The following is a 27,527-nucleotide window of genomic DNA, read 5'->3' on the forward strand; positions in this document are numbered from 1 at the left end:
ACAGAATGAAGCAGATACATATTTGAAGAAGAATTTTCAAAACTAAAAACTTGTGTATTCAAGAAGTTGAGAAAACCTTAAACTACATAAGTACAGTGACAAGTATGGGTATTATTATCCAGCTTATCAGAGACTCTATAGGAACTGTAGCAACATTTAAAAGAGATATTAAATAGCAAGGGATCACCCTTTGCTTTTTGAGCTGTTAGCTCATTACTTCAGTCATTACCAATATTATTTATGGAGATGAGTATAAGGCTTGTTTGGAGAATCCTTAAAGGTGCTTTCAAAGCATAAAGGTTACAGTATGCAGTTACAACTTCTTGTATAATTGGGGAGGATTGATAATATATAGTAGACGATGGTACACATTATGAAAAACCATTCAACATGTTACATTGTTATTGTTGTTTTCCTTTTTTATTCCTACACTGGAACTTCATTATACGGTGACAGTTCTGGTCTTCTAATACTCTTTCCGAAGAGATTTGCTTTTGTTTTTAGGATATCCAAAGTGCTTTATTACATAACATATTATGAGTCTGTTACATAATTCTACTTTATGTGTAGCTTTAGTCTGTAGAACTTCTAGTGTAGGTTGCAGCACTGTTTAATGAAGATTCCTTGGTGGAGGGGAATATATTTGTACAAATATATTTGTACACTAATGTGACAGCATAGGTTGAAGAAAATAGATTTCAGGTTGACCACTCAAAACCTGTGGAACTTTGTAACTTGACCTTAACAAAAACAGTATTAATTCTAATAAAAATACTTGCAGAGTTAAATCTCCACATTTGCTCCTAGAATCACAGTCAGTCCATCACTTCAACTTTATACCCTGGGACTCTTAATTTCTTCTTCAAGATGTAAGTCCTTCTTACATATGGCTTCTAATAGTTTCATCAAATTTATGAACATGATCTAGGGGAAGCCTTCTTCAGCAGTTATTTATTCTTTAAAACACAGGCAGAAATGTCTTTGTAGTTGGAACTTGCAACTTCATTGATCAGTTTAATACAATGGAAAATGTAGCAGTTCTTGAAGCCATTTAATTGGCTGTTTCTTGCACTAAAAGACGGTACTTCTGCAGGATTTTCTGTTTTTTTATCTGAGACTCTTCATTTACTGCTAAGGCTTTCTCTTTTAATAGTTTCAAAATATTAACATTTTGGAAAAAATCGTGTTCAAACCAACTGGACTTCTGCATTGTGCTGCATTATTCTCTGTTTATCAATTCCGTTTGCACTAATTCATAATTCACTTAAACATGCATTGTAGCAAAACAGATGGTATTTATTTTTGATGTTCAAAAGTTAGCAATTTAGTGAAATATTCTGAAGTTGATTGTGGTGATGGTTGCACAATTCTGTGAATATACTGAAAATCATTCAACTGAGTAGGAGAATTGTATGGTATGTGAATTATATCTCAGTAAAGCTGTTATTTTAATAAGTTAGCAATTTCTCATCTCTTACAAAAATGAAATTAAAACAAATTTGAATTATAATGCTAAAGTGATTGTATTGTCTTTTCTCTCGTTAGGATCCTATTGTTAACTTTGAACTTCCAATTCATTTGGAGAAATGGTTTCCTCGTCATGTGATAAAGACCAAACGGGAAGATATTCGAGAGCTCATTTTGAAACTTCATTTACAGCAACAGAAGGGCAGCAATAGCTAGTTAATCTGTACAAACATGACACAGATGCTCTATACGATTACTGGAAAGCCGCTTACCAGCATTTGTGTTAGCCAGCTCACAGAGAAGAAGATAACTTGTAGTAGTTTTATAAGTCATTGTACATTATTTAAAATATATAAGATATATTATTAGAATTGTCGGGATCGTGTAGATGGGATGGAAATAGGGGTGATATAGAGAAACTTATTAGAAATTAAAATTTCATAAATATTTGATATTTTTCTGATTAAATATGCTTGGATTATGCAATAGCGTATGTAATGTGGGAATGTTTTTGTAGATAAGAAAACTATGTGATCTGTACTTCCACATAACTGGGAGTTGAAGGGAGGTAGGTCCTCCCTGGTGCCAGCCCCAGTGCTTGTCAAATTTGACAAGTCACATTATATTGTAATTCTGTTCTTTGCAACTCAAGCATGCAGTATGAATACTGTGTATTTTTTTAAAAAGAATTTTAGTATCAAGGCTTCAGAAAATGCCATTTACGGCATCCCTTCTGTATAGTGTAAGAGAAGACATTATGTTAGGAAGGTAATAAAAATGCACTCTTTCAAAGCGCAGCTTATTTTTCTCAGTTGCTAAATGGAACCGTCACTCTGCTCTAATTGTTATTTGTTTTCCATTTCTTTTGATGTCATGTGTGGGGATCTGAGAGTTTAGTTCATTCAGAGTGAAATTCGGACACAAAGAATTTAGCTATCCAAAATAGGTTTTTAAAACTGTATATGTAGTTCAGCTTAGTTTATTTGAGGTATAGCTATATAAAAATTGAATCCTATCCTATTCTGGTACCCAGAATATATGTACACAGTTTCTTTTAAGTATAGAAGATAAAATTAGTGTTTTCATAACTTTAATTAAAAACTCCTCAAAGTCTTATTTATTGTTAGAGCTAAATATATAATTTTATCGCTCCACTTACCCACTATTCATCTGCAAAAGCCAGATTGCTCTCATTGCTTTTAAAATTTAAATCATAACTTTTAGAGATCTGTGATCCTCGTGGAGCAGAGTTTTTATTAAATGTTCAGGTAACAGTTCTGAATTGATGTGATGATGGTGGTATTTCATGTGATTAAACGCTTCACAGCCTCCTTATGCTGTCAGGAATACTTTGAGAGGATGATTATATTGTATTTTCTCAGACAATAAAAATGGTTTTTAATTATATTTTAATGTTCTGCTTAAAGCATCTCTTGGATTTACATTCTGTTTAAAGCATCTCTTGTATGTAGAGCAATGAAGCAAAGGCAATTTAAGATGAGGCTAAAAGTCGGAACATTTTATTTAAAAATTATGTGAATTGAAGTTGTGAGTTAAGCCTAGTGTCCTTAAGTTTCTGTTAATCCTGTCACCATCTTTATATTGTTAAAGATGTTTGTCCTTTGGAGATTTCTTATAAAGGTGGTTATAATTACATATTTCATTCCCAATTTGTGTGTGTGTGGGAGGGGACTTTTTTAGATTACTATTAATTATTTTGTATATCTAATTTTGGGAAAACAAGTATATAATACATTTTCTTGTGACTTCTTAACTTCTTTTGTTTGTATGTTTTTCAAAGATACCACTGTCCTTTATCATGTTTTGAAGATTGTTTAAAACTCATTTTCCTAAATTAATGTGGAAATAATACTTTGAGAATATCAACATTTTATATTAAACATGTTTTTAATTCATTAAATTGAGGTGTAATTTTTTTCTTAAAAAATGTAAGCCATTCATAGAGATAAATTTTAAATTGTATTATTCTCAGTGCCATCATATAATTGATGCTTAGATTAATTTTTCTTCCTGTTTTAGCAGACATATAGTTAATTTGATTGTCAGTCCAGGGAACATTTTTGAGCATCTACTACTAGCAGGCAGCGTACTAGGTAGAAAAAATTGAAGGGCAGCTCTTATTCCTAAGTCATTTATAGTCTGATGGGAGAAGTGGACGTATGAACAGTTTTAATAGTCCCTGTTAAAAACAATCATAGAGTTTCTTTGGGAGCACAGGAGTGTGTTCAGCCTGGGATGTGTGTGTGTGTGTGTCTGTGTGTGTCTGTGTGTGCGTGCGTGTTTGTGTTAGTGAGAGGTGGTAGATAATAAGAGGGTTGTCAGTGGACAGGGAAAGCCCTCTTAGAGAAGATAACACTATTTTTGTTTTGCAACACTTGGGGTAAGGAAAGTGGCAGCTCTTTTTTTTTTTATTTTTAAAGTCATAATCCAATCACTTAACTAGGATTTAGAAGTTGAATACCTCTAAAAATCAGCTTTTTTGTTTTTTTGTTTTTTATTTTAGGGGGAAAAGAGGTCTAGACTTGTCATACAGAGCCCTTTCTAATCTGATTCAAAATTACGTTCTATTCTCATCTTTCCACCATCACCTACTTTTTAGTCACGTAAGATTATTCATTTACACTTTAATTACTTTTGGCTTAACTCCAAGCTTAAGCCCTTTCTTAATAGGAAATTATCTTAGGTTTTCCTTCTTTCAATACTATTTCTTTGGAGGAATACTGAGCTAGAATAAATGTTAGTTGTATTCAATATTTTTTTTTCTATCATGAAAGTGACCTCTAATTGTTGAACTGTCTGGATTGGGAGAACTATGAGTAGACATGCATACCCTGAAGGCCTTCTTGACCAGAACATAATACTCTTGGAAAACATGTATCCTTGCTTCCCTCTGTAGTTTCTTGTAACTAAGCTTGTCCTTATGGAAATCTGGAAACTTTGCCATGGGGCTGTTTAAAGTCATGGTTCTATGTGTATGAGGCTTCTTTATGTTGGAGTGGTCTGTACCCACCCAGGTGGTCTCTTCTCTGATAACTGAGTTTGCTGTTTTGGGGACTGGAGAAATCAGGGTCAGGACTATTTAAGATTCTGAAGAGGAATGTGCTTTAGATCTTTACAAAAAAATTTTTTTTTCACCAGAGAACTTTGCCAGAGATACGTAAGATAGAGATTTATTGCTATTTCATAGTAAATCCTAGCTCCCACGGGGATTGTGACCAATTTTATTTACTTTTTACTAGGTTTATTTGATAAAGATAACTGTGAAAAATTTTTATCTGGTCTCCTATTGCGGTAAAGGATATCCTTTCTTGGTTAGGTGTTCCTCATGTAGATAAACACACTGGGCCTCATGCTTAATAGGAAATTAAGCAACAAAGTTATTATCACATAGCTATCATTCATATTGTGTGCTTAGTGTGTGCTAGGTACTATTCTAAGTGTTTTCTGTGTGTTAACAAATTTAATCCTCACAACATCTCTATCATGAGTTAGGTTTACTATTGCTATCCTATTTTATAGATAAGGAGACATAGTAGTTTTAGTGAAAGGTGTTCAATTTTTTTTTTAATTAAGGAGGGAAATTTACAAGACAGTAGCTTTCTTACAAAGAGAAACAACTTTGTTTGTATGTAGCTCTGTATTTCTGATGTAGATATAGTCATTCTGGCCTTTTTATGCTTACAAATCGTAGTTGTGGAAGAACCCGGAGAATATGTGAATCTGTCAGGTATGACTAGCAGATTGAGACAAATTGTAAAACAGTGAGTTACATGTGAAACATTATTTTTAACTGGACGGACTGCTTGTTAAAGGCAAGGAGAGTGTTGGTAAAGAGCTTAGCTGGCTAGATTAGAATAAAGAAATTGTCTCCTCCCATCTGTCCTAATTAGCTTATCTTTCCTGCTTTCAAAGCATGCTGGTCAGTTCAGAAAAGAAGTGAGAGATACTTTGAAAGGGTACCATTTTTATTTTGCTAATTTATAATGATTTTGGAATGGTTGTCAGTTCTCAAACTTTTAAATGTTAGACCTTTTCTGTAACAATTTATTTGAAGGTTCAAATCTTTGGGACTCAGTTAAGGATTTTGGCCTCTCCTCATCTGATTTTGGCTCAAATGATTATGTTTCCTCATTTTGAGAAGATTTATCTGGGTATTTTGATATTTGTCCTGATAGAAGGAAACCTTCCATCATTAACAGGTATTTAAAAATCTACATTATTTTATCTTTCTTTATATCTGTAGTATATTCTCTCTAAAAATAACATTATTTGATATGACTGCTGTAAGAAATTTAATCAAATATTACTCTAGTAGTCTTTGATATTGCTTTGTTTAAACTTTTATAATTTCTCCTGTCGGTTCAATACCCAGTACCTCCATTAAAAAAATAATAATCTCTCCAGTAATTTTGGTTTTCTTCTTCATTAGTAATTCCTATTTCAGACCTTCCTTCCTCTTATTTCATATGTTGAAATTGTATGTATACTTGATTTCAATAAATAATAGTCTTGAAGTAAAGGAGTAGGAATTAAATGGAGAAAAGATTAAATGCTTCAGTCCACCCCTCCTCAGGCACACATGTTTATAATTTGAGCATTGAGTTCAAAATCCAAACGTGGCACAGATGTCAGTTTTTCTTTGTTACCTTTCATACTGTATCTTCTTCTGTCATCAGAGGCTTTATTTATGCTTTCACTCTGTAGCGCAAACCTACTTATCTTTAGAAGAGATTCAAGAACCCAAGAGTGCAGTTTCTTTTCTCCTGACGGACTCAGAATCCACAGACTCTTCTTTACCTTCCGAAAAGAAACAACCTCTGGATCACAGGGAAACTGAGAGACAGTGGTTGCTCAGAAGAAGGCGATCTACTCTGTTTCCTAATGGTGTGAAAACGTGCCCAGAAGAAAGTGTTACTGAGGCTGTGGCAAACCATGTGAAATATTTTAAAGTCCGAGGTAAGCAAACAACCAAACCCTTAGGCTCCATGGTGAAATTCAAACGTAGTTCTAACACAATTGTATCTCATTATAATTCAAAATTTGTGATACTTTGGACAGAGACTGAGCCAAATATTATCTTTCTACCAGCCATGGAAAAAGGACTTGCTAAAAGTATGGTATTTATATAGCTTCAGAGGAAAATTTACATTATTTTAAGAGAGTAAATGGTTTATATCTTTGAAGCACTTCAAAAATACTAATTTATGATACTGGATAAATTAATTATAATCTTAACTTCTACATTATGGTAATTTTCCTAAATATACCCACAAAATATGTTTAATGAGATATACTTACCTATTTGACTAGCTATTTTACATACATGAAAATATGATCAGTTTCTATATTTTATAGTTTTTCCATTCTGTAAATTCATGCCGATTACTCTCAAGTTGGTGCACACAAAACTTCTTACATCTAAAATGGTGGCACTTCTCACAATAGACCCTGAAGCAATAGAACTAAGATTTTATTTTATTTCTAATTAAACAGTGTTATCCTTGATCTCGTACCTTTTTATTATGTTAATTCATTCTCTTTTCCTTATATTTACTAACCAGAATTGCTTAATTGATCGTAATATGTCCCTTAAATGTTTGAAGGATTCCCAAACTTTGCTTTTTGCTGCTCAAGAGCCAATAAAAAGCCATAATATGGGCAGGGGGAGGTTATAGCTCAAGTGACAGAGTGTATGCTTAGCATGCACAAGGTCCAGGGTTCAATCCCCAGTACCTCCTCCAAAAATAAATAAACTTAAATATCTCCCCCTCCTGCCAAAATAAAAAATAATTAAATAATATACTAAGAAATAAAATATTTAAAAAATTAAAAAGCCATAATATGGATATGATACTAGTAAACTAAAGTTGATATAGATGATGAAATGATAGTGAAATCAGGCTTATTCATTCATGCATCTGTTCAACCAATGTTATTAATCAGTTACCCTCAATCTGAGCTGCTACTCTGTCTTCTTTATTTTCCTCCAGCTTGTCCTTTCTGTCCTTCTCCCTCACCAAAGCAAGTGGTTTTAAAATAAAAAAATTAATGTGAGCTATTACATATATTTATATATTTGACTTTTAAAAGTGACACAATATATTAGAAGTGTATTTATATTTGGAGTGTATTTATATCTCTTGGTTGTATTTTGGGGCTATCAAACTTACTAAGCAGTAAACTTTTCTTTTACTTTTTAAATGGAAACCCATTGACATGGCCTTTTATGTATAGAGCATATGCCAGAAGTGGCAAATTCCAAGGAGAGTGGGAAGAAAATAAAGGATCTGAAGAGGAATGAGAATGACAATTTGTAGTTTATCAAAATACTTCTACTACATAGATTTTTACTTAATGTTACTTTAGAATAGGTTAGAATATCTAGATAGCTGCTGGCTAAATAATGAAGAGGAAATAACCAATCATTTAAGGAGTATGATTATGCCTTTTAATTGCTTTGCCCTTGTGTTTATAAATAAGTACCGCACGCTAACTGATTGTGCAACCGGAGCTCCCTTGTGTTTATAAATTCAAGAGATACTATTGAAAAAGAAGCCAACAAAAAGAAAAATAAAGCATTCCTAGAGTAACTGACTTTAAAATACAGGTCCTATGAATGAGACTATTGGAAAGGGACCTCATAAAGCTAAAATGGTTGGCACAGCACATCAAGATTTTAACAATGTTGATTTAGCTATTACTGTTATGTTTAAAGAGTAAGTATTTTATTTGTTATGTTTTTGAAAAGTGGGAAAAATGAATATTTCCACGTATGTCTTGATTTTGAAGAGAAATTGGCTTATGCCCTTAGAACCAACTGTCTGGAGATTGGAGGGAGTCCAACCAAGGATCTTTGCTCTTTCCATCAACTTCATTCATTCATGGTTTGCCTAGTTTTTCCTTCATAGATAATTTGGTATCAGTTGCTAGTTAAAATAACAAATTTGAAAAATAGCTCCATTTAAGCAAGAAATAACTGCATTTAATTTAATGATTTGTAAAATTAAACATATTTAGGCTGCTTAGAGTAGGATGTAATTAATAGTATCTCTCCTTTAAAAGTATATTTGTAGTTGGACTTTTAAAATATAGCTTTATTAAGGTATACTTTGGTGGATTATAAACTGCACATATTTAAAGTATATAATTTGATTAGTTTGACAAAGGTGTTTATCCTTGAAATTATTACTGCAGTTAAGATAGTGAAGTTACCATTTATCTCCATTTTCTCATGTGCCTTTGTAACCTTCCTTCCCTCAGCACTTCCCTTGACCCCAGTACCGAGGCGATGACTAATCTACTTTCTGTTACTATGTATTGTTTGCATTTTCTACACTTTTATATATGAATGTAATCATACTATGTGTTCTTTTTTGTCTGACTTCTCTTACTTGGTTTAATCATTCTGAGATCCATCCATTTTTTTGTGTGTCAATAGTTTGTATTCTTTATTATTGGGTATTATTTCATTTTATGGATATACTGCATTTTGGGATATTTGAGGTTTTCAGTTACTGGTGATTACAAAGAAAGCTGTCATGAACATTTGTGTACAAGTTTTTGTGTGAACGTATGGTTTAATTTCTGTTGGTTAATAGGAGTGGAATGGCTGGGTCACATGATAACCGTATGTTTAACTTTTTAAGAAATTGCCAAATTGTTTTCCATTGTAGTTGTACCACCAGCAATATGTTGTGATTCCAGTTTCTCCACATCTATGCAATACTTGGTATAGTCAGTCTTTTTTAACTGTAACCATTCTAGTAGATATGAAATGATATCTTATTATGGTTTTAACTTGCATTTTCTTGATGGCTAATGATGTTGAGCACTTTTATGTGCTCATTTGCCATTTGTATATCTTTTTTGGTAGAGTCTATTCAAATATTTTACTCACTTAAAAAATAACTATTCATCTAATTATTGAGTTGTAAGTGTTCTTTACGTATTCCAAATACAAGTTCTTTGTCAGATATGTGTTTTGCATACATTTTCTTCCAATGTGTGGTTTATCTTTTTATTTTCTTAACAATGTCTTTTGGGGAACAAAAGTTTTAAATTTTGATAAAGTCTAGTTTATTAGGGTTCTTTTCATCATGCTTGCTTTTGGTGTTGGGTCTAAATTTGCCTAGCTCAGAGTCACAAAGATTTTCTCCTGTTTTTTCCTATGGAAATTTTATAGTTTTTAGGTTTACATTCAGGTCTATAGTTACCTTAGTTAATTTTACTTCAGTTAATTTTTGCATATGGTGTATATGGATCTAAGTTAAATTTTTTTTTGCATATGCATAGCCAATTGTTCCAGCATCATTTATTAAAAAGATTATCTTTTTTTTTTTACCTTTGTACCTTTGTTGAAAATCAGTCTTCTGTATATGCTGGATCTATTTCTTCACACTTCATTTTCTTACACTGATCTATTTGTCTGTTTTATGCCAGTGCCATACTGTCTTGATTACTGTAAGCTTTATAATAAGTCTTTGAATTAGGTAGTGTGGGTAAGTCCTTCAACTTTGTTCTTCTGTTTTGAATTTGTTTGGTTATGCTAGGTTCTTTGTCTTCCATAGAAATATTGTAATCAGCTTTCCAATTTGTACAAACAAGGCTACTGGGATTTTGACTGGGATTGTGTTGAATCTATTGATCAATTTGGGAAGAATGATCATCTTAACAATATTGAGTCTTCTGATTTATGGATATGTATCTCCATTTATTTAGATCTTTGTCAGTTTCTCTCACCAGTGTTTTATAATTTTTAGTGTGTAGGTCTTACACATCTTTTTATCAGGTTTATTTCACTTTTTTCTTGTTATTGTTAGCAGTATTTTTTAAAATTTAGTTTCTGATTGTTCCTTGCTAGTATATAGACATAAAACTGATTTTTGTATATTGATCTTTTATTCTGTAACTTTGTTAACCTCACTTATTAGTTCTAGTAGCTTTTTCATATATTCCTTACGGTTTTCTACGTAGGTGATTACTTCATCTACAAATAAAGATATAGTTTTAATTCTTATCTTCCAACCTGTATGTCTTTTATTTCTTTTTCTTGCCTTATTGCACCAAATTGACCTTGGGCTCCACAGTTCTGAAAGGAAACTATATTACCCTAAAAAAGTACTTTGCTTCATTCTAGATTTCTATGTACTAGATAAAGATGCACAGCCTGAGCCCTAGTAACAGGATTAAAGACAGATTAAATGCTGGCATTTCCTTCTAAAGAATATTGTCATCACATTTACCTTTCCTCCACTGGTTTCCTTTGCCAGAAGAGAGGCATTTGTAGATTAGTTATCTTCTCAAAAATAGAAAGTTTTCTCCAGCAGTAACTAAAGTACATGAAAATTATTTGGCAAGGATAGGACTTCTGAACAAACAGACCAGATAGTGAAGTATGTGACATTTGTCTGTTTCACCCGAAGGTGGAGTTTTGCCTTCCTTAGTACCTCTTCCCTTGGAATCATGCTGATTTTGCTCTTCTCTTTATTGCCTGCACTGTCCTATTTAGGTTTCCCCTCTCTGAACTGCATGAGTGCTCCAGACTTCCCCCAGTTCTCTTCCTTTATCAGAATAAAAGTGTTCTGAATTCTATTATCCCACATTAGTTAATTGGACCTTCTTGTCAGATAGCTCTGAATTGGAAAACAATTACATAAATTAAGGATGTGTAGTGGACCCTGGAAAAACACAGGTTTGAGCTGTGAGGATCCACTTATACATGGATTTTTTTCAGTAAATATGTACTACAGTATTATATGATCCAGGGTTGGTTGAATCTATGGATGTAGATAGAATCTTGGATAAGGAGATTTGACTGTCAAGTTATATGTAAATTGACTGTGCGGAGGGTCAGTTCTCCTAACCCCTGCATTATTCAAAAGTCAACTATATTACTTCTCTGGTGGGAACTGCATTTTTTTACAGTTTCATTGAGGTATAATTCACATACCTTACCATTAGCCCATTAAAGTATAGAATTCAATGGTTTTTTAATATATTCATAGAAACAAGCAACAGTCACCACACTTAATTTAGGAACATTTCAGCAACTCAAAAATAAACCCCTCACCCTCTAGCTATCACTTTCTTGTCACTCTTCTTTCCCTACCCCTCTCCCCAGGCCTAAGCAACCACTAATCTACTTTCTTTTTCTGTAGAATTACCTATTCTGGATATGTCATATAAATGAGATAATACAGTATGTGGTCTTTTGTGACTGGCTTCATTTACTTGGCATAATGTTTTCAAGGGTCATCCAGTTTGTAGCATGTATCAGTAGTTTATTCTTTTTTATGGCCAAATAATAATATTCTGTTGTATGGATATACCACATTTAGTTTATCCATTCACCAGCTGATGGGCATTTGAGTTGTTTTCATTTCTATTGGTTGTTTACCTAGGAGTAGAATTTCTGGGTCATACGTTTAACCATATGAGGGACTGCCAGATTGTTTTCCAAAGTAGCTGCACCATTCCCACCAGCAGTGTATGAAAGTTCTGATTTCTCCACATTTTTGCCAGCATTATAATTTTCTTAAAAAAATTACAACCATCCTAATAGCTGTGAAGTGGTATTTTGTGGTTTTGATTTGCATTTCTCTAATGACCAATAATGTTGAGCATCTTTTTATACGGTTTTGGTTAAGAAACAAAGTAGATTAGTGGTTGCTTAGGCAATATGTATATGTGATTTTTTAATATATTGCTCATGTATCTTGCAACCTTGCTGAACTTGTTTATTAATTTTATTAGTTTATAAGTAGATTTCTTGGGAGGTTTTTTTAGGAGATGAGGACGCGTAGTTTAGAGGAGATAGCTTATGCTGTTCTTCTGTAAGTTCATGACAGAGGCCAAGAGAAGGCCTGCTGTGAAACCTGGTGTGATTTCTACACTTCTGTATACTCCAACTACATTTTCCACACACAAAGTTTTTCCAAGACTTTATGAAAAATTTGAAACATACAGAGTAGTTGAAAGAATAGTATAGTGAACACCATAGTCTTACTACCTGGTGCTACAATTAACATTTTATATTTGCTTTATCATATATCTGTCTATCCAACCATCCTATTTTTTAGTTATATTTTTATAAATTAAAGACATCAGTACATTTCCCCGTTAGACACTTGAACATGAAGATCATTAACTAGAGCTTTATATTTGTTTACTGTTTTAAAGGTGAAATTTACATAGAGTGAAATGCATAAATCTTAAGTGTACTATTTGGTGAGTTTTGACTAATGCACACACTTGTGTAACCCATATGTCTCTTAAATTTGGGTGAAGTACCACCCCAGAAAGTTCCCTTATTCCCCTTGCAAGACACTCCTCCCCTCTTACCCTCAACTATCAGGCAACCAGTCTTCTAATTTTTTTAAACCATAAGTTAGTTTCACCTATCTTGGATTTTATATAAATGGAATAGTATGAACTCTTTTATGTAAGGCTTCTTTCACTCAGCCTTTTGAGTTTCATTCATGTTGTTGCATGAATTAGTAATTTGTTCCTTTGATTCTATTATGTGGCCATATGTTTGCTTATATTCCTGTTGATGGATACCTGGGTTGTTTCCTTTTTTAAGTTACCCTGAATGAAGCTGCCCTAGCATTGAACGTAAGTCTTTCTGTGGATATATGCTTACTTCTAGCTTGAGGGAGTACCTAGGAAGGGAATTGATGGGTCATAGGCTTGGTGTATATTTGGTTATATAAGAAAATACCAGTACTTTTCCCAAAGTGGTTGCCCTATTTTACATTCTTGCCAAAAATGAGGGTTGTGGTTGCTCCACATTCTTGCCAAAATTTGGTATTATCCATGTAAAAAAGTTTAGCCATTCTGGTTCATATGTGGATGGTTTAATTTGCATTTCTCTAAAGAATGAATGATAGCACGTCTTCACATACTCATTGACTATTTGTATCTCTTCCTTTGTAAAGTATCTGTTCCAGTCTTTTACATGTTTTAAAAATTAGATTGTTTGCCTTTTTGTTAGGGAGCTGTAGAAATTCTTTAAATATTCTAAATACCAGTTCTTTGTCAGAGATATGTAATTTAAATATTTTCTGTCAGAGATATGTCTTGCCTATTCATTTTTATTAATACTGTCATTGTTGAGCAGAAGTGTTTAGTTTTGATGAATTTTAATTTCAGTTTTTTTCTTTTACACTTGTTGCTTTCTGTATCCTGTCTATGAAATCTTTGCCTATCCTCAAGTTATGTAGATACTCTTAATGTGTTTTCTTTTAGGACCTTTGTAGTATTAGTTGTTATATTTCAAAGTAGTTTTTATGGATATGGTGAAGAAGTTATTGAAATTTATTATTCTTATAGATATATGGTTATTTGACCTCACAATATTTTTAGTGCTTTCTTTCAATCGCCTCATTTCATAACCAGACCTTATAGACATTTGCTTTTTGTTTTTTACCAACCCAGACTTTCACATTTGCATTGTCCTCTAGTGTATACTAAACTTTTATTTGAAAGTTTTAAGGGGAATAAGGAAAGAAAGAAAGATTATACAAGTGGTCAACTCTGCCTCAGTTAGTGCCTGCTGAACTCTTCCGCTGCAGAAGATCAAAAGTTCTAAAGAGCAGTAGCAAGGATGCAGTTAGTTCACTGAAATAGAAACAAAGTTTGCAACCAAGAGTTCAGTATAACCTGAAAAATCAATTGGTAGAGAAACTTTCAATATTCATTTATTTCACTCTCTGTTAAAGCTTAAGAGTTGTTTTTAGGCCGAGACCTACATCAGATAACCTTTGGACAACCAGAATCCAATACAATAATAACATGTGATATTTATGTAGCACTATGTAGTTTATAAAGTGCTTTCACAGATAAGGTAAGTAACGCAGTTATTATTCATCTCATTAAAAGAGAGAGATGAGTACATTGAAGTGTTGAGTGGCTAGGTAAAGTAAGTTAACTGCAGTTACCAAGCTAGGACACAGTGAGGCTAGGGCTAGAATTTAGATCCTTCTCACTCTTTGAGTTCAGGGACTCCACCTCAATATGGTGCTGAATAAGCATTCAGTCTTCTTGAGATGAAAAATAATTTCCTTGATCTCTGTCCATTTAAATCCTTCTTTCTCCCTCACCACCTTCCTCCTCTTCTCTCCCATCCCAATCTGTTACCCGCAGTGCCCTGCATCTGCCCACTTTAATGGTTACAGGATAGCAATATACTTAGTGTTCTACAAAACGTGCAGACAGCTTGTTTAATGTTCCTTTGGATTTGGTGCTTTGGAATAACTTAGCAAATAGATTATATTAGCTTTTATTTTAATACCGTAGTATATTTCTTCTGAATATCATTTTCTTTTTTCTTTTTCACTTTCTTTTTTTTAGTTCTCATATCTTTTTAAAAATTAATAGTTTTTTTTTTTTTTGGAGAAGTTTTAGGTTTACAGAAAAATAGAGCAGAAAATCCTGAGAATTACATATACTGCCACTCTTCCATACACACGTTCCCCTCTTATTAACATCTTGTGTTAGTGTAGTATATTTGTTACAATTAATGAGCCAATATTGACACATTATTCTTAACTAGTGGTCATAATTTACAAAAATTCACTCATTGTGTTCTATGTTCTATGGGTTTTGACAAACATACAATGATATGTGCCCACTATTAAACAGTTTCATACAGAATAGTTTCACTGCCCTAAAATCCATTGCTTTCCACCTCCTTTATCTTTCTCTCTCCCCAGCCCCTGGCAACCACTGACCTTTTTATAATTTACATAGTTTTGCTTTTCCAGATGTCATATTGTTGGAACCAAAGAGTATGTGACTTTTTCAGATTGGCTTCTTTTGCTTAGCATTATGCATTTAAATCTTCTCCATGTCCTTTCATGGCTTGAAACCTCATTTCTTTTTATCATTGAATAATAATTCCATCATATTGATGTACCTACCACAGGTTAGTTACTTACCTGTTGAAGTATACTCAATATCAGCTCTACTTTTGTAAACTGTAAGCATGGATTTTTTTTTTTAAGAGATGGGGAAAAAACCCCAGTCTATTAGGAGGTGAATCAGTTCCTTTTTGCAAGGAGAAGGAGTGGGGAGTACACATTCTCTTCAGCTCTGAAAACTTTAAGCAGGGCACACAGAAGGGCTTTGACCGAGAGTCATTCCCATGCCTCTCCACAAGAGACGTTGTGGGCGGCCATGTCTTGGGAATGTGAATAAACAGTCCCGTGATCATTATGAGAACCCCAAAGTGCTTTCCATAAAAACACCTCTCTGTTTGTTTTTCAGTATGTCAGGAAGCTGTCTGGGAAGCCTTCAGGACTTTTTGGGATCGACTTCCTGCGCGTGAGGAGTATCATTACTGGATGAATTTGTGTGAGGGTGGAATCACAACTATATTTGAAATGGGCACACATTTTAGTCAGTCTGTGGAACATAGAAGCTTAATTATGAAGGTAAATGTAGTAACAAGGGAAGAAGTTGCTGGAATATCACAGGAGCATGTATACACAGCTCAGGCCTAAAGGAAGAAAGAACAAATGTCAAATCCCTGCATTACTCTTTTTTGTTGAATCAGGCTAGTCAAGTGGCCTGCCACAGGGCAGCCAGTCTTTGTGTGCCTAGCTCTGGCCATTATAATAAGCATTGCCAGATTGGGAGTGTTGGCTTAACAGATGCACACTAACATATATAAAATAGATAAATATCAAGGTTTTACTGAATAGCACAGAGAACTATATTCAGTATCTTGGAATAAACTATAATGAAAAAAAATCAGAAAAAAGAATGTATATATATATGTAGAGGTATAGGTGTCACATATATGTATAACTGAATCACTTTGTTCTACAGTTGGAACTAATACAATGCTGTAAGTCAAATATACTTAAATTAAAAAAATGGGGAGTCAAAAAATAATAAGCATTGTTAACCCAAGAAGAGCCTCAGGCTCATTTAAAAATGTACATATTTGGAAATAATACTCAGCAAAGATTTAGGCCAAGAATATAAATCTGTGGCAAACATTCTTGCCAGAGTTTTGCACATTATCAATTCAGAGTGGTACCAATGACTCAAATTAAGATAGAGAATATAGGGTTTTGAATAAATGTTTGGTAAAGTATAAATATGATTCTAATTAATGAATTTGCTTCCTTTTTTTTCATTTAGTTTATTCTTAGCAAAGGATAAATAAGCATGCTTATAGACAAATTACTTGCCCACCCTCCCCTTTTCATGTAGCGTGCGTGTATTTGTGACAAGAGCATGAAACTGTTTAGATACATGTAGTAGGTTGCTCATGCTGTGTGATAGGTCCCAGCATCCTTATTCCTTTTGTTCAAGTCCTGCATGTCCTCATCTCAGATGTGACCTCCTTTGTGAGGAATCAACCCCTAGCCTAGAAGATTTAGCTCCCATAATTCTTTGAACTCCATAATTCTTTATTCTTTCTTTAATGTTGTACTTCTTACTTATTATTATTAGTTGTACATGTATATATGGGCCAATATACCAGAAGTGTAGACTAAAATTGACAGGAGATCAGGCTAGGAAGGTGAGTAACTGAACAAGTTTGGATTTAACTCTGTAGTTGATAGGAAACCATTGAAAGGTTGTAGATAGGTGAGTCACTGGGGCTGATTGGACAGTTTTGAATTGTGAAACAGTTATATGGTTTTTATACACCATATGATAGATTAGAGGGGACAAGACTGGAGTAGAGAGACCAGTCACTACTTCAGGCCTGAGGGGATGAGGGTCCTAACTAGGCCATGAGATAGAGAAAGGGAGCAGGAGGGCTATAAGCAGGAAAAAAAATTAGTAGGACTCTGATGGTTTGGATGGGGGTGAGATAGGAGGAAGCAATGGCCTGGGAAGGTTTCTAGCTAGATGACTATCGCCGAGAACTCAGGCAGAGAAGCAGCTCATATCTGCTGAGGGGCAGAATGAGTTTGCTTTTTAATGCATTGTTTTGAGCCATCTGTGAAGTGTGAATTGCTTGATATTTAGGTATGAAGCCAAGAAGAGCAGTCTGGGTTATAAATATAGCTATAGGAATCACCAGCCTCGGGGTAGTAATTGAAATCATAAGAGTGGCTGAGATTATTCTAGGAAAGTCTGTGGAGTAAGAAGAGCAATGAGTTATTTATAAATATCTTGAGAGTTATATAGATTAATAGTCTCTCCATTTTACAGATGAGGAAACTTAGTCCCAGCACCAGAGAGATTTTGGAATTTGTCTCCATAGCAAAGAAAAGGGATTTGAAACTAGGTCTTCTAATTCCACATTAGTGTTCTTTTTATCATATTGGTCTTAATAAAACTAGTAATTTAGAGGAAACTTGGAGGTAATGTGCTTTGTAATGCCCCAAAGGAATAATCCAATTATTGATATAATTTATCTTTTTGTTTGAATTCTGGAGAATCAGATTTAATAGTTATTTCATCCACATGATTATATTATTCTATGATAAGAGTTTCTGTAGATTTGTTAAATCACAAAACACTTTGGTTCTAAGTCCGTGGAAGGTTAATGTGAAACCCTCCCAATCTTTAACTTTGTAGACCTTTTTGGAATGATTAGTGGGAAAAGTCCTTTAAATTGTGCCCATTAAGAGAGAGCACAGGAACTTTTGGGAGCACACAGAGAGTGAGTGTTGGGACCTTGTCAGCCACAAAACAAACCTCGCATCGTTAGTACCTTCCTTTAACTATTTGTCTCACCATAAAGAATAATAACATAGATTCTATGTTAGGGCATTAGTGTTCTCTGTGCAGTGAGTTTTATTTACTGCTTAATAACTGTCATTAACTCACATGGTCATTTTTGTATCTTTGTTTTCCTTAGAAACTGACGTATGCAGAGGAAACCGTCAGCAGGTGAGTGTCTTTTTTCCCTAAGTTCATGTTTGGCAACAGAGAGGTATTATACCTACTCCAAGACTCACCCCAAATTTAATGATTCCTTCCTATTTTTTCGCCAGTTCCTGCAATGACCTGGCCTGCGGGTAAGTCTCAAATGCTTTTCCTCCCCTTGAGGCCACTTCCCTTTCCAGACCATTTCCATAACCACTATGCTTGTTTACTGTCTGAACTTACCAGGAGGCAGACTTGTTCTTTTCTCTTGGGTGAGAAAACAGATTTTTGGAAATGGAATATGAAATGATCTACTGTTGTTGAGGCTTACAGGCTAATGATAATATTGATCTAAAATGGTATACCTTAGTGGGAGATATTTTATTAAATGACGGGTGGTGATACGAGTCACTTTATTATGTAATGATGATTATGATCTTGAAACATAGGAATAGCACAACCTTGATGAATCCTCCACTGTTATGAGTCTTGGCTCTGTTGGTCTTTAGGCTTAAGATTAAGGTCATTTCTGGCTCCTGAGCAGAAAGCAGATCATGGAGGCTGAGGGATTTCGAGCCTACAGGGACTAAGGATTTCCAATTCAGTCCACACTCTCAAGATCTAGATTATGCCAGCATGTGGGTGATTATTTTGAAAAGCACCACCAGGGCATGCAATTCAGATCAGAGTCTTGAATTTTGCCTCAAGTTAGATGGAAGGACAGATTGAAAAACCAACTAGGTGAGTCAGTGTTCAGAGATCCAGCCTGGAGAGCAAAGTCCAGGCAAAAGATAGAGCACACATGTGGGTGGTAGTGGGGTGTGTGTAAGTTTCAAATCAAACTGAGTAAACAGGAGGGAAGTGGGACTCTTTGTGGTCTCACTTCATACAGCTGATGATACCACCAAGTCTATGCTGGGGCCTGGGATTGAGCACCTATTTAGATGTGGGGCCATGTGGTGTTTCAGGTGTGGGTTCACCACTGAGAGGCAGAGCTCGAAGTTTCCTTGTGATTGCCATTGCAACACACAGGCAGTGCACTAAATAATCTGGTGGGTCCTGCCAGTGCCAGTAATCTTCATGGTTGTACCTAATAAAAATGATAGCACACCTTACACATCCTGTATGGTTAAGAAGCACATACAAGCTATAATAAATATGGCTTTTCTCCATCACAGCCAGACATCTTGAAAGCGTCTCCATTTAGGTCCAGTCACTGCTTAACTCCCTGCCATCTCATCGTACTGTTGTATCTTCAATAACCAGCACAGAGCCCAGTCTAGGATATGTGCGCCTAAGTGTTTGTTAAATGAATACCTGAGTTTCTGTTCAATCACCCAAGTCTATTATCAGGACCCTGATGCTATTCTCAATGTAAGGATGGATCTTTGGAATTTTTTTCCTGGTATCTCAGTTAACTTAGATTTATAGATAAGGATGCCTATCATGATCACAAAGACAAATACACATCTTTTTTTCAGCATATATTTTATTCTGTTTGGGATGACATGTGTGCCATTAACCCCTATTTTCTTTTATGTTTGTTTTGCATTTCCTACTTTTCATAATGGTTCTGCATATAATATTTTACTTAGTTTTCATCAACATCTTTGTGAAGTAAGCAGGGTAGGAGGTGTTCCTGTTTTAGAGATTAGTTCTTGAGGCCCAGAGCAACTGAGATATTTTTCCAAGTTATATGCAAAGTTAGTGATACAGCTGGGACTAGCACCCAGGATTCCTAACTCCTTGCCTGGAGTTCTTTTGTGGTCACATGCTGATTACAGTCAATAGATTCTAGAGCAAAGTAAAGTATAGAAAATTGTAAAGGGGAGTAGTAATCTAGTTTTGAAATTATTGCTGGCTTGTTTCACTATATTTTTAGCCATATATTCCATGGGGCTGTGATATCTTTTGACACAATTCCATCTGAATTCCACTGACATGATTAGGCAGTAACTGTGAGGAGTAAATTATGTGCTGGATAAGCTGAGGAAATAAGACAGTAGGGGGTGGTTTGCTGCTGGGATTAAACTAAAAGTCTTAGCCGACCAACTTCCAAATTTGTAGTTTGGCCTAGAAATGAAGTATTTCTGTCTCCAGACTCAAAGCGACTCTGTTCTAGCTCTGTTGTGAGTGACTCTGGTCTAGCTCTCTGCAGGAGGCGTGCCTAATGAGAGCATGTGAAAGGGTTCTTGTTGTTAAGTGTTCTTTATTGTCTTTTGAAAGGAGTGTGAGAGGATGAGGGGATTCAGTGTTGGAGTGTTAGACAAATGACTTGAGTTACTGAGAGTTGCCTACTTACCATCATTAAAGTAATGTTATTTTGAATTCCCTAAGTGAAATCTTGTTCTGCTGAAGTAAACAAACTTTCTCCATTCTGAATGCTTACTTAGAGAATTAGCTTCAGTTCGATTTGGATGTGGGGAACGGTTTGACCAACCCCAGGTGAGGTCTGGTTTTTCTGCCATGTCGTCCCACTTTGCTGTTCTAGTGACTGTATTGTGCTTTGTCTTAGTTGAACTTCTTTGCTCTTCTTATCCAATTGTTCTTCAGAGCTCTCCAACTTTGACTGGATTTCCCTTCCTCTTTCTTTCTGGGTCCTCATATACTTTGATTTTTAGGTCATTTATATAATAAGATCACTATAATTAAGACTAAGTAAAACCATCTTGGTTGCTCTTCTAGAGAGAATGGGTCACATAAAGGCCATGTTGTCTAGAATTGAGGTGGAAAAGAGTGAGATTTCTAGAATCAGATGGCCCTATTTTACATCACAGCTCCTTCGTTGGCTAGCTCTGTGACCCTGAGCAAATTCTTAATCTCTCCTAGCATTAGTTTCCTCATATGTCTAAATCGTGGTAATAGAGTTTTTCTCTGAAGATTGATGCCAGAATTGAGTTAACCAAGGTAAAGCACTTAGCACAGTGCTTGGCAAATGATAAATTTAGTTGTAATCATTTTTGCTATTATTACTATTTTAAAATTGTTTTTATTTATTTATTTTTTGGGGGAGGTAATTAGGTTTACTTATTTTAATGGTTGTACTGGGGATTGAACCCAGGACCGTGTGCATGCTAAGCATGTGCTCTACCACTGAGCTATACCCTTCCCCACTTGCTGTTATTATTATTGAAAAGGGAACTGGATATGAATGGGAACTTTAGGTGTGGCTTGGCCATATCAAGTCATTGTGTGACCCTGGGAAAATTGCTTTGCCCATTTGGACCTCAATTTTTCATCTATAAAATGAAGATACTGGGAAGGGGTTCTGCCTTGTAGGCAATTAATAAACCCTATTCAAGCCTTATTGTGTCAATGTCTGTTCCAAATGCATCTGAAATCCCATTTTTTAAGCTCCATCTCCTGCAACCCAAGAAGCCTTTCTCATCACCCATTACTCATCATTCATCATAATGACTTATCCAAATGTTATATTCCTTTTGGTTCTTTTGGATGACAGCTCACTCAGTAAGCAATTTCCTGCAAGTGCACTATAAATAACCAATAGTAATGGATTTGGTGTACTGGTCTAATACGTTACTCTTTCTTAGATAGTATTTTTTTAAACCAGAAGAATCTTTATGATGAGATTTTTTTTAACCTATGTTTCTCAAATTTTCTGCCAAAGCCTGGGGGTTTAGGGAGCATGGCCCTAGTTAACTCCCTGACTCGTTTCAGTCATGAAATGTTTTTGAATTATCATATTTTATCTTAATATTCATTTAAACTTTATAGTCTACTCTATAATATATAGCTACATTTGTTTTAATTAGAATGTTTTAAATTTCCTATCAGTTCTTACTTAGCTCTCTACTTATCTATGCTTCAAGTAAAAAATTGATGGTTCAGGATGTGTGGCATGTTTATCTGGTGGCTTTGAGTCTGCCTTCCCAGCCCCCTGATCTAGTTTACAGCAGCAGGACAATCTAAATCTGAATGGGACCTACTGCGGCACTGGCAAGTCTGAGAAGGAGACATTTTGACTGTGATTAAATCACTTTTTAAAGCTCACTTGTGTAAAGTCAGAGAGAGTATTCAATTATTATAATTTAAATTAAATATTTTGGGGTATGTGGAAATTTGGACTTGCAGAAACCCACTTTCTTTTCTTTAGAGCAGGGGCTTTCTCAGATTATCCTCTGATCTCTTCTGATCTTTGCTTGCAGTCGCAGACTGGCGTGGTAAAAGCATGGCTGGGGGACCTGACACCTGTTAGCAGTATGGCCTACAGCAAATCAGTTCTCTAAGCTTGACTTTTTTATATTAAATTTTTTTTCTGATTTCTGTGATCTCTCAAATGAGATGAGATTTGGGCTTACGTGCTCCCCTTAGCAGCCAGTATTTTCGTGTCTGTACTACTTGTTGAATTTGTAATCATTTATTTGTTGTCTGTTTTCTATAAGACTGTAACCTTCATAGACCATGGGTGTTTCGTTCACAGCTATATGCCAAGTGCCTTCTACACTACACTGGTTGGCCAATAGTATTTATTTATTTATGCCAAAAATATCTATTCAGTGCCTACTAAATGGTGGCACTGATTCTGATTTAGGATGGAGATATGGCAAGAATACAGCAGGTAAGGTCCCTAATCTCATGGAGTTTAGATTCTTGAGGCAGTCCTGTTCAATAGAACTTTCTGTGATGATGGACATGTTCATTACTGGGCTGTGTGATAAAGTAGCCATTAGCCATATGTGTTGAATACTTGAAGTGTGGCTAGTGTGGATGAGGTTCTGAATTTTAAACTTCATTTAATATTAAATTAAATTGTCACATATGTCCACTGACTGTCATGTTGCACAATGCCATTCTAGACAGTTAAGGGGGCAGGGGACAGAGATAAAGAAGTAGATAAATAAATGAACAGAATAATTTCACATAGTGATAAGAACTGAGAAGAAATGAAACAGCGTTATGAAATTTTAACTAAGGGATTACTTTATGTAGGGTGACTCTAGTTGAGTAGGCATCAAAAATGTAAAAGTAAATGAATTGTAAAGACTATTATTACTAGTTTTTAAATTTGCTGCTCAGTGCTTTGGTTTGGTAATCCTTGTTTGGAGATCTAGTTAATTCCTTTTAGGAAAACAACCCCCCAAATAAACTCTCACATTTTATCATGTTGTTAACGCCAAACATTTTTTTTCCTAGCCCCGAACTGTCATCTCCAGTTCCTGTTGGTGATACCTCAACATTGGGAGGTATGCTTTTGTGCCTTTATGCAATTTTTAAATTGTTTATTATTTAATTGCAAGTGAGCACATTTTTCAGCTCACATTTAAAAAATACTATGTTTCTTTCTCCATGTGTTGTTCAAGAGTCTCAAGAAATAGTAATTTTTTAAAAGTTATTTTTATGAAGTATAGTTGATTTACAATGTTATGTTAGTTTCAGGTGTACAGCAAAATGATTCAGATTCATATACACACACACACACACACAAAACTATTTTTTTTCAGATTCTTTTCCATTATAGGTTATTATAAGATATGAATTTAGTTACCTATGTTATACTGTAGGCCCTTATTGGTTACATATTTTATATATAGATGTGTGTATCTGTTAATCCCAAACTCCTAATTTATGCCTCCCCCTCTAGAAAAAGTAATTCTTTTTTTTACTTATTTTATGACATTATGATGTAGGTTTCTAAGAATCTTAAATTATTAAGTATGATACGAATCTGAAGACTGCTTAAAACAAATGTACAATGTAAAGAATTATATAGGCAAAAACCCTATAACCACTGCTTACGTCAAAAGGTAGATGAACCTTTCTAGCTCCACCGTTTGTCATTTGTCTTGTAAGGCTTTCCAGAGTAAGGATTTTTCTGATTGCATTTGTGGTGTACTTTAACATGTTTCTTTGACCTCTGTATTTCCTATAAATTGCTTTATTCTTAATTTTTTTTAAGAAGGTCTTCTTTATTGGAAATTTCAAACATGTAGAAAAATAGCACAATGAGGCCCAGCTTCGACAGTTATAATTCATGGCCAGTTCCAACCTTCACCCACTACCCCTCTCTGAGAGTTCGTTTTACTAGATAGACTCTTAAAGATAGGAACTTTGTATCCCTGGTGTCTTGCTTAAAGCCTGCCATATAGTAGGTATCAATTAATACTTGTTGAATTATTGAATGAGTCATATTTATTTCTTGTGCTGGGGAGGCTCTAAATAAATGTGTCTTGAGGTTAGAATGCACAGAATTTCTAGGCATGCAGATACTTACAGAAGAAGCTTTGAAATCAGTTTCTTATTTCCTGATATGAATTCTAATTTCGTCAGGGACTGACTTCATACATGTTTTTGCTTTTCTACTTAGGTGCTAGTCTCAGTGTTCCATATCCAGGAGTGACCTCCTATGAAGGTATCTCAGAGAGCAGCTTGGAGAAGCCAGAAGAGAGTGTAAGTGATGTTCTATTTTGTTATTTAGTTTCTAACCTGGAGGACAGGGCTTAAAGGAGATTTATAGTCCATTCTCAGGTGACACAAAACTTCAGGTGGTTCCCTTTGTGGAAATGTTGTAGATTCTAAAACTAGCACATTAAAAAGAATCTGCGATTCCTTGGTGAGCCAAGTAAACCTGCTTTTTGGCAAAGGATGGCTTCAAATTGTAAGTGAGATGACTTGGGGCCCGGGGAAGTGTCGTCAGGGTAAGCCTACTGTCTTTTGTGGGCTGTGTACATAATTGATTGTGAGGGTTTTTGCCTCTGTTCTTCTATCCTTTAATAAATCAGGACTTAGTCTTTTCTTCAGAGGGAAAGGATATAGATTTTAATGTAGTTTAAAATTAAAGAAGTACCAGGCTTTTAAAATGCATCTTTACTAATAGTAATCTGTCCACTAAACAACATTAAACTGGCTATCACAGTCAAATTAAAAGAAAAGTGTACACTTTCAGGAAGATAGAAACATTTTGTTAGAAATTTTATTAAAAATGCATAAATCCTAGATTACTTAATACACAGCAAACTGAACTTATTCACTAGAAAGGTACAATTTTGTTACCCTGCACCTTCTCTTACCAGCTTGGACATTTTAACATCTATCAAGTCAGGTTAAGCTCCTTCCCTGTCACTGAACAAGGCTGGTGGTGGTTTGGGATCCTTGAAGAGATGTCTGAATCAGTACTTTTACCCTTAGTACAACCGTCCATATTAGATGGTACTGGAAAATACTGGCATTTGATAAATATTTGAATAAAAAGTAATACTGTAGTTCTGAACTGGAGTCTGAACAGTTATGATTTAGGTCTAGAAACATTTACAGGATGAGACAGAATTCCCTGTAATAGAAATGAAGGGACTGTGTGTAATCAATTGGATGGAGCGTTCCAAAACAGAGAGGATGACTTGAAGCTAGTGCATAGAACCAGTAGGAAGACAAAGCAGCACAGAGGTACATAACGGGAATTAGAGAGCCTGTACCTCTAGTTCAAAGTGAAGTCTGATGTACAGTTTTACAGTTCAGTTTTTTTCACTAATATGTTTTCCAGATACTATTTTAGAAATTACGTACTTGATTTCTGTCTTCATATATATAGTACTTACCCTGTATATTATTATGTGTATTTAATCAGCAAAATTTAAGTTTTTCAGAATCTTTATTCTTCTCCTGAGTCATGCAGGAACATTAGAACGTTAGAATGATTCAAATGATCACCCTACTGTTTTATATAATATTTTTCAGTATTTTTGTTCTTTCTCTCTTTTAGTTCTCTCTTTTTAATCCCACAAGTTAGACTGTATTATATTTGTTATATACAGTTAAAGTTTGTTTGTTTTGTATTTACCCAGATGTTTACCATTTTGGCTTCTTAAAACTTTTTTTTTTTTTTTTTTTTTTGCATTTTAGACCTCTCTTTTGGAATAATTTTCCTTCTGAAATATATGCTTCTGATATTACTTTAGTGAGAATTTCTCACTGGTTCAATCTCAGTTTTTGGTCACCTGAAAATTTCTTTATTAACTCTCTATTCTAGAAAGATACTTAAAAATCTATATTAAGGTCTAGATTGAGTTTGGTTGTGGTTTTTTTTTTTTGGTCAATGTTTTATTCCACTATCTTCTAACTTTTATTGTTGCTCCTGAGAACTCATCTAACAATTCAGTTCTTACTCCCTTGTTGGTAATCTGGCTGTTTCCTTCATTTACTTTTAAGATATCTCTCTATCTCCATCTATATATCTATATCTAATGATAATAGATAATGATGAAAATTTCTCTGAATTTATTATAAACATAAAGCCTCATATTAAGGAAGTACAACAAATCCAAATCAAAATAAATAAATATAAATACACTCCTATGCCCATTTTTGTGAAACTGCACAATCCCAAATGCTGTGAAGTGCACTTTTGGAAGTATGCTATAGTGTACTAATTTTAGGATACATTAATAGAAATTAGAGTCTACTATATGGGAGATGATAGTCATACCATATTTTAATTGATCAGACCTCAATTGTGTGTACCACAGTCTAAGGAAGACATTAAGAGCCTGAGAAGTATCAGGAGGAAAGGAGATGGTGAAAAGTCAGGGAAGACGTGATAGCTGCCTGTACTAATTTGATGGGCTCTCTCTGGGGACTACAGTTTTTATATATGTTCCAGGTTACAAAACTGGGATCAGTGGAAATTTACAGAGAAATATATTTGAGTTTAATATTAGGAACTTTCCAACCATGAGAGAGCTTTTTTGGAAATGTAATGGTCTGCCTTTGAAAATCTTTCAAAGACTTTCTCATCAGAGCCATTTAAACTGAGGATGTACAAATATTTGTTGGGAATACTGTAGAGAGAATTCAAGCATCAGAAGGGATGGTGGAATCTTTGAGGCTTTTCACAGTTGTGAAGTTTTGAAAGTCTCTGGTTATATGATCCATCAGGACAGAAAACTGAAACAGTGTAAAAAGCCCCTGTGCTCTTTTCCTGACTCTGCCATTGGTTTGCTGTGAGCCCTTAGGCTAGCCATTCTTCTGTCTCAAACCCTGTTTTTCTTGTGTTTCAAAATGGAGGGACTTGGATTAGAAGAGCACACGTGTGTTTTGCATTCAACAGTTATTACTGTGTGGTGCTAGTAGTGTTGTTCTATTCCCCTCAGACCCTCTACATTTACTAATTGGAATCTTCTGTAAGAAACCATTGTCAGCTCTTTCTCACTTGTTTACTAAATATTTACTTATATCAGTACAGACTCATGGAT

At 34.7% G+C, this 27,527-nt stretch overlaps 2 protein-coding genes across 9 annotated transcripts in view; both read left to right on the forward strand.

The window, feature by feature from the left end:
• Positions 1–3,388, forward strand: part of SENP7 (SUMO specific peptidase 7) — a 128,218-nt gene extending 124,830 nt beyond the window's left edge. For all 8 annotated transcript variants that reach the window (XM_010978431.3, XM_064495852.1, XM_031456511.2 and 5 more), the window contains one exon: positions 1,546–3,388. In XM_010978431.3, coding sequence (XP_010976733.3) covers positions 1,546–1,683 — 138 coding nt within the window. In that variant the 3' untranslated portion in view covers positions 1,684–3,388. The remainder of the gene's footprint in view (positions 1–1,545) is intronic.
• A 2,137-nt stretch (positions 3,389–5,525) lies between these two features.
• The window catches only part of IMPG2 (interphotoreceptor matrix proteoglycan 2), a 64,832-nt gene continuing 42,830 nt past the window's right edge, over positions 5,526–27,527 (forward strand). Inside the window, exons 1-6 of the mRNA XM_031456565.2 lie at positions 5,526–5,687; positions 6,193–6,444; positions 15,754–15,920; positions 18,314–18,345; positions 23,476–23,525; positions 24,647–24,729. Of these exons, the coding sequence (XP_031312425.1) occupies positions 5,603–5,687; positions 6,193–6,444; positions 15,754–15,920; positions 18,314–18,345; positions 23,476–23,525; positions 24,647–24,729 (669 nt within the window). The 5' untranslated portion in view covers positions 5,526–5,602. The remainder of the gene's footprint in view (positions 5,688–6,192; positions 6,445–15,753; positions 15,921–18,313; positions 18,346–23,475; positions 23,526–24,646; positions 24,730–27,527) is intronic.

This window comes from Camelus dromedarius, chromosome 2, assembly GCF_036321535.1.
Source record: "Camelus dromedarius isolate mCamDro1 chromosome 2, mCamDro1.pat, whole genome shotgun sequence".
Lineage (NCBI taxonomy): Eukaryota > Metazoa > Chordata > Mammalia > Artiodactyla > Camelidae > Camelus > Camelus dromedarius.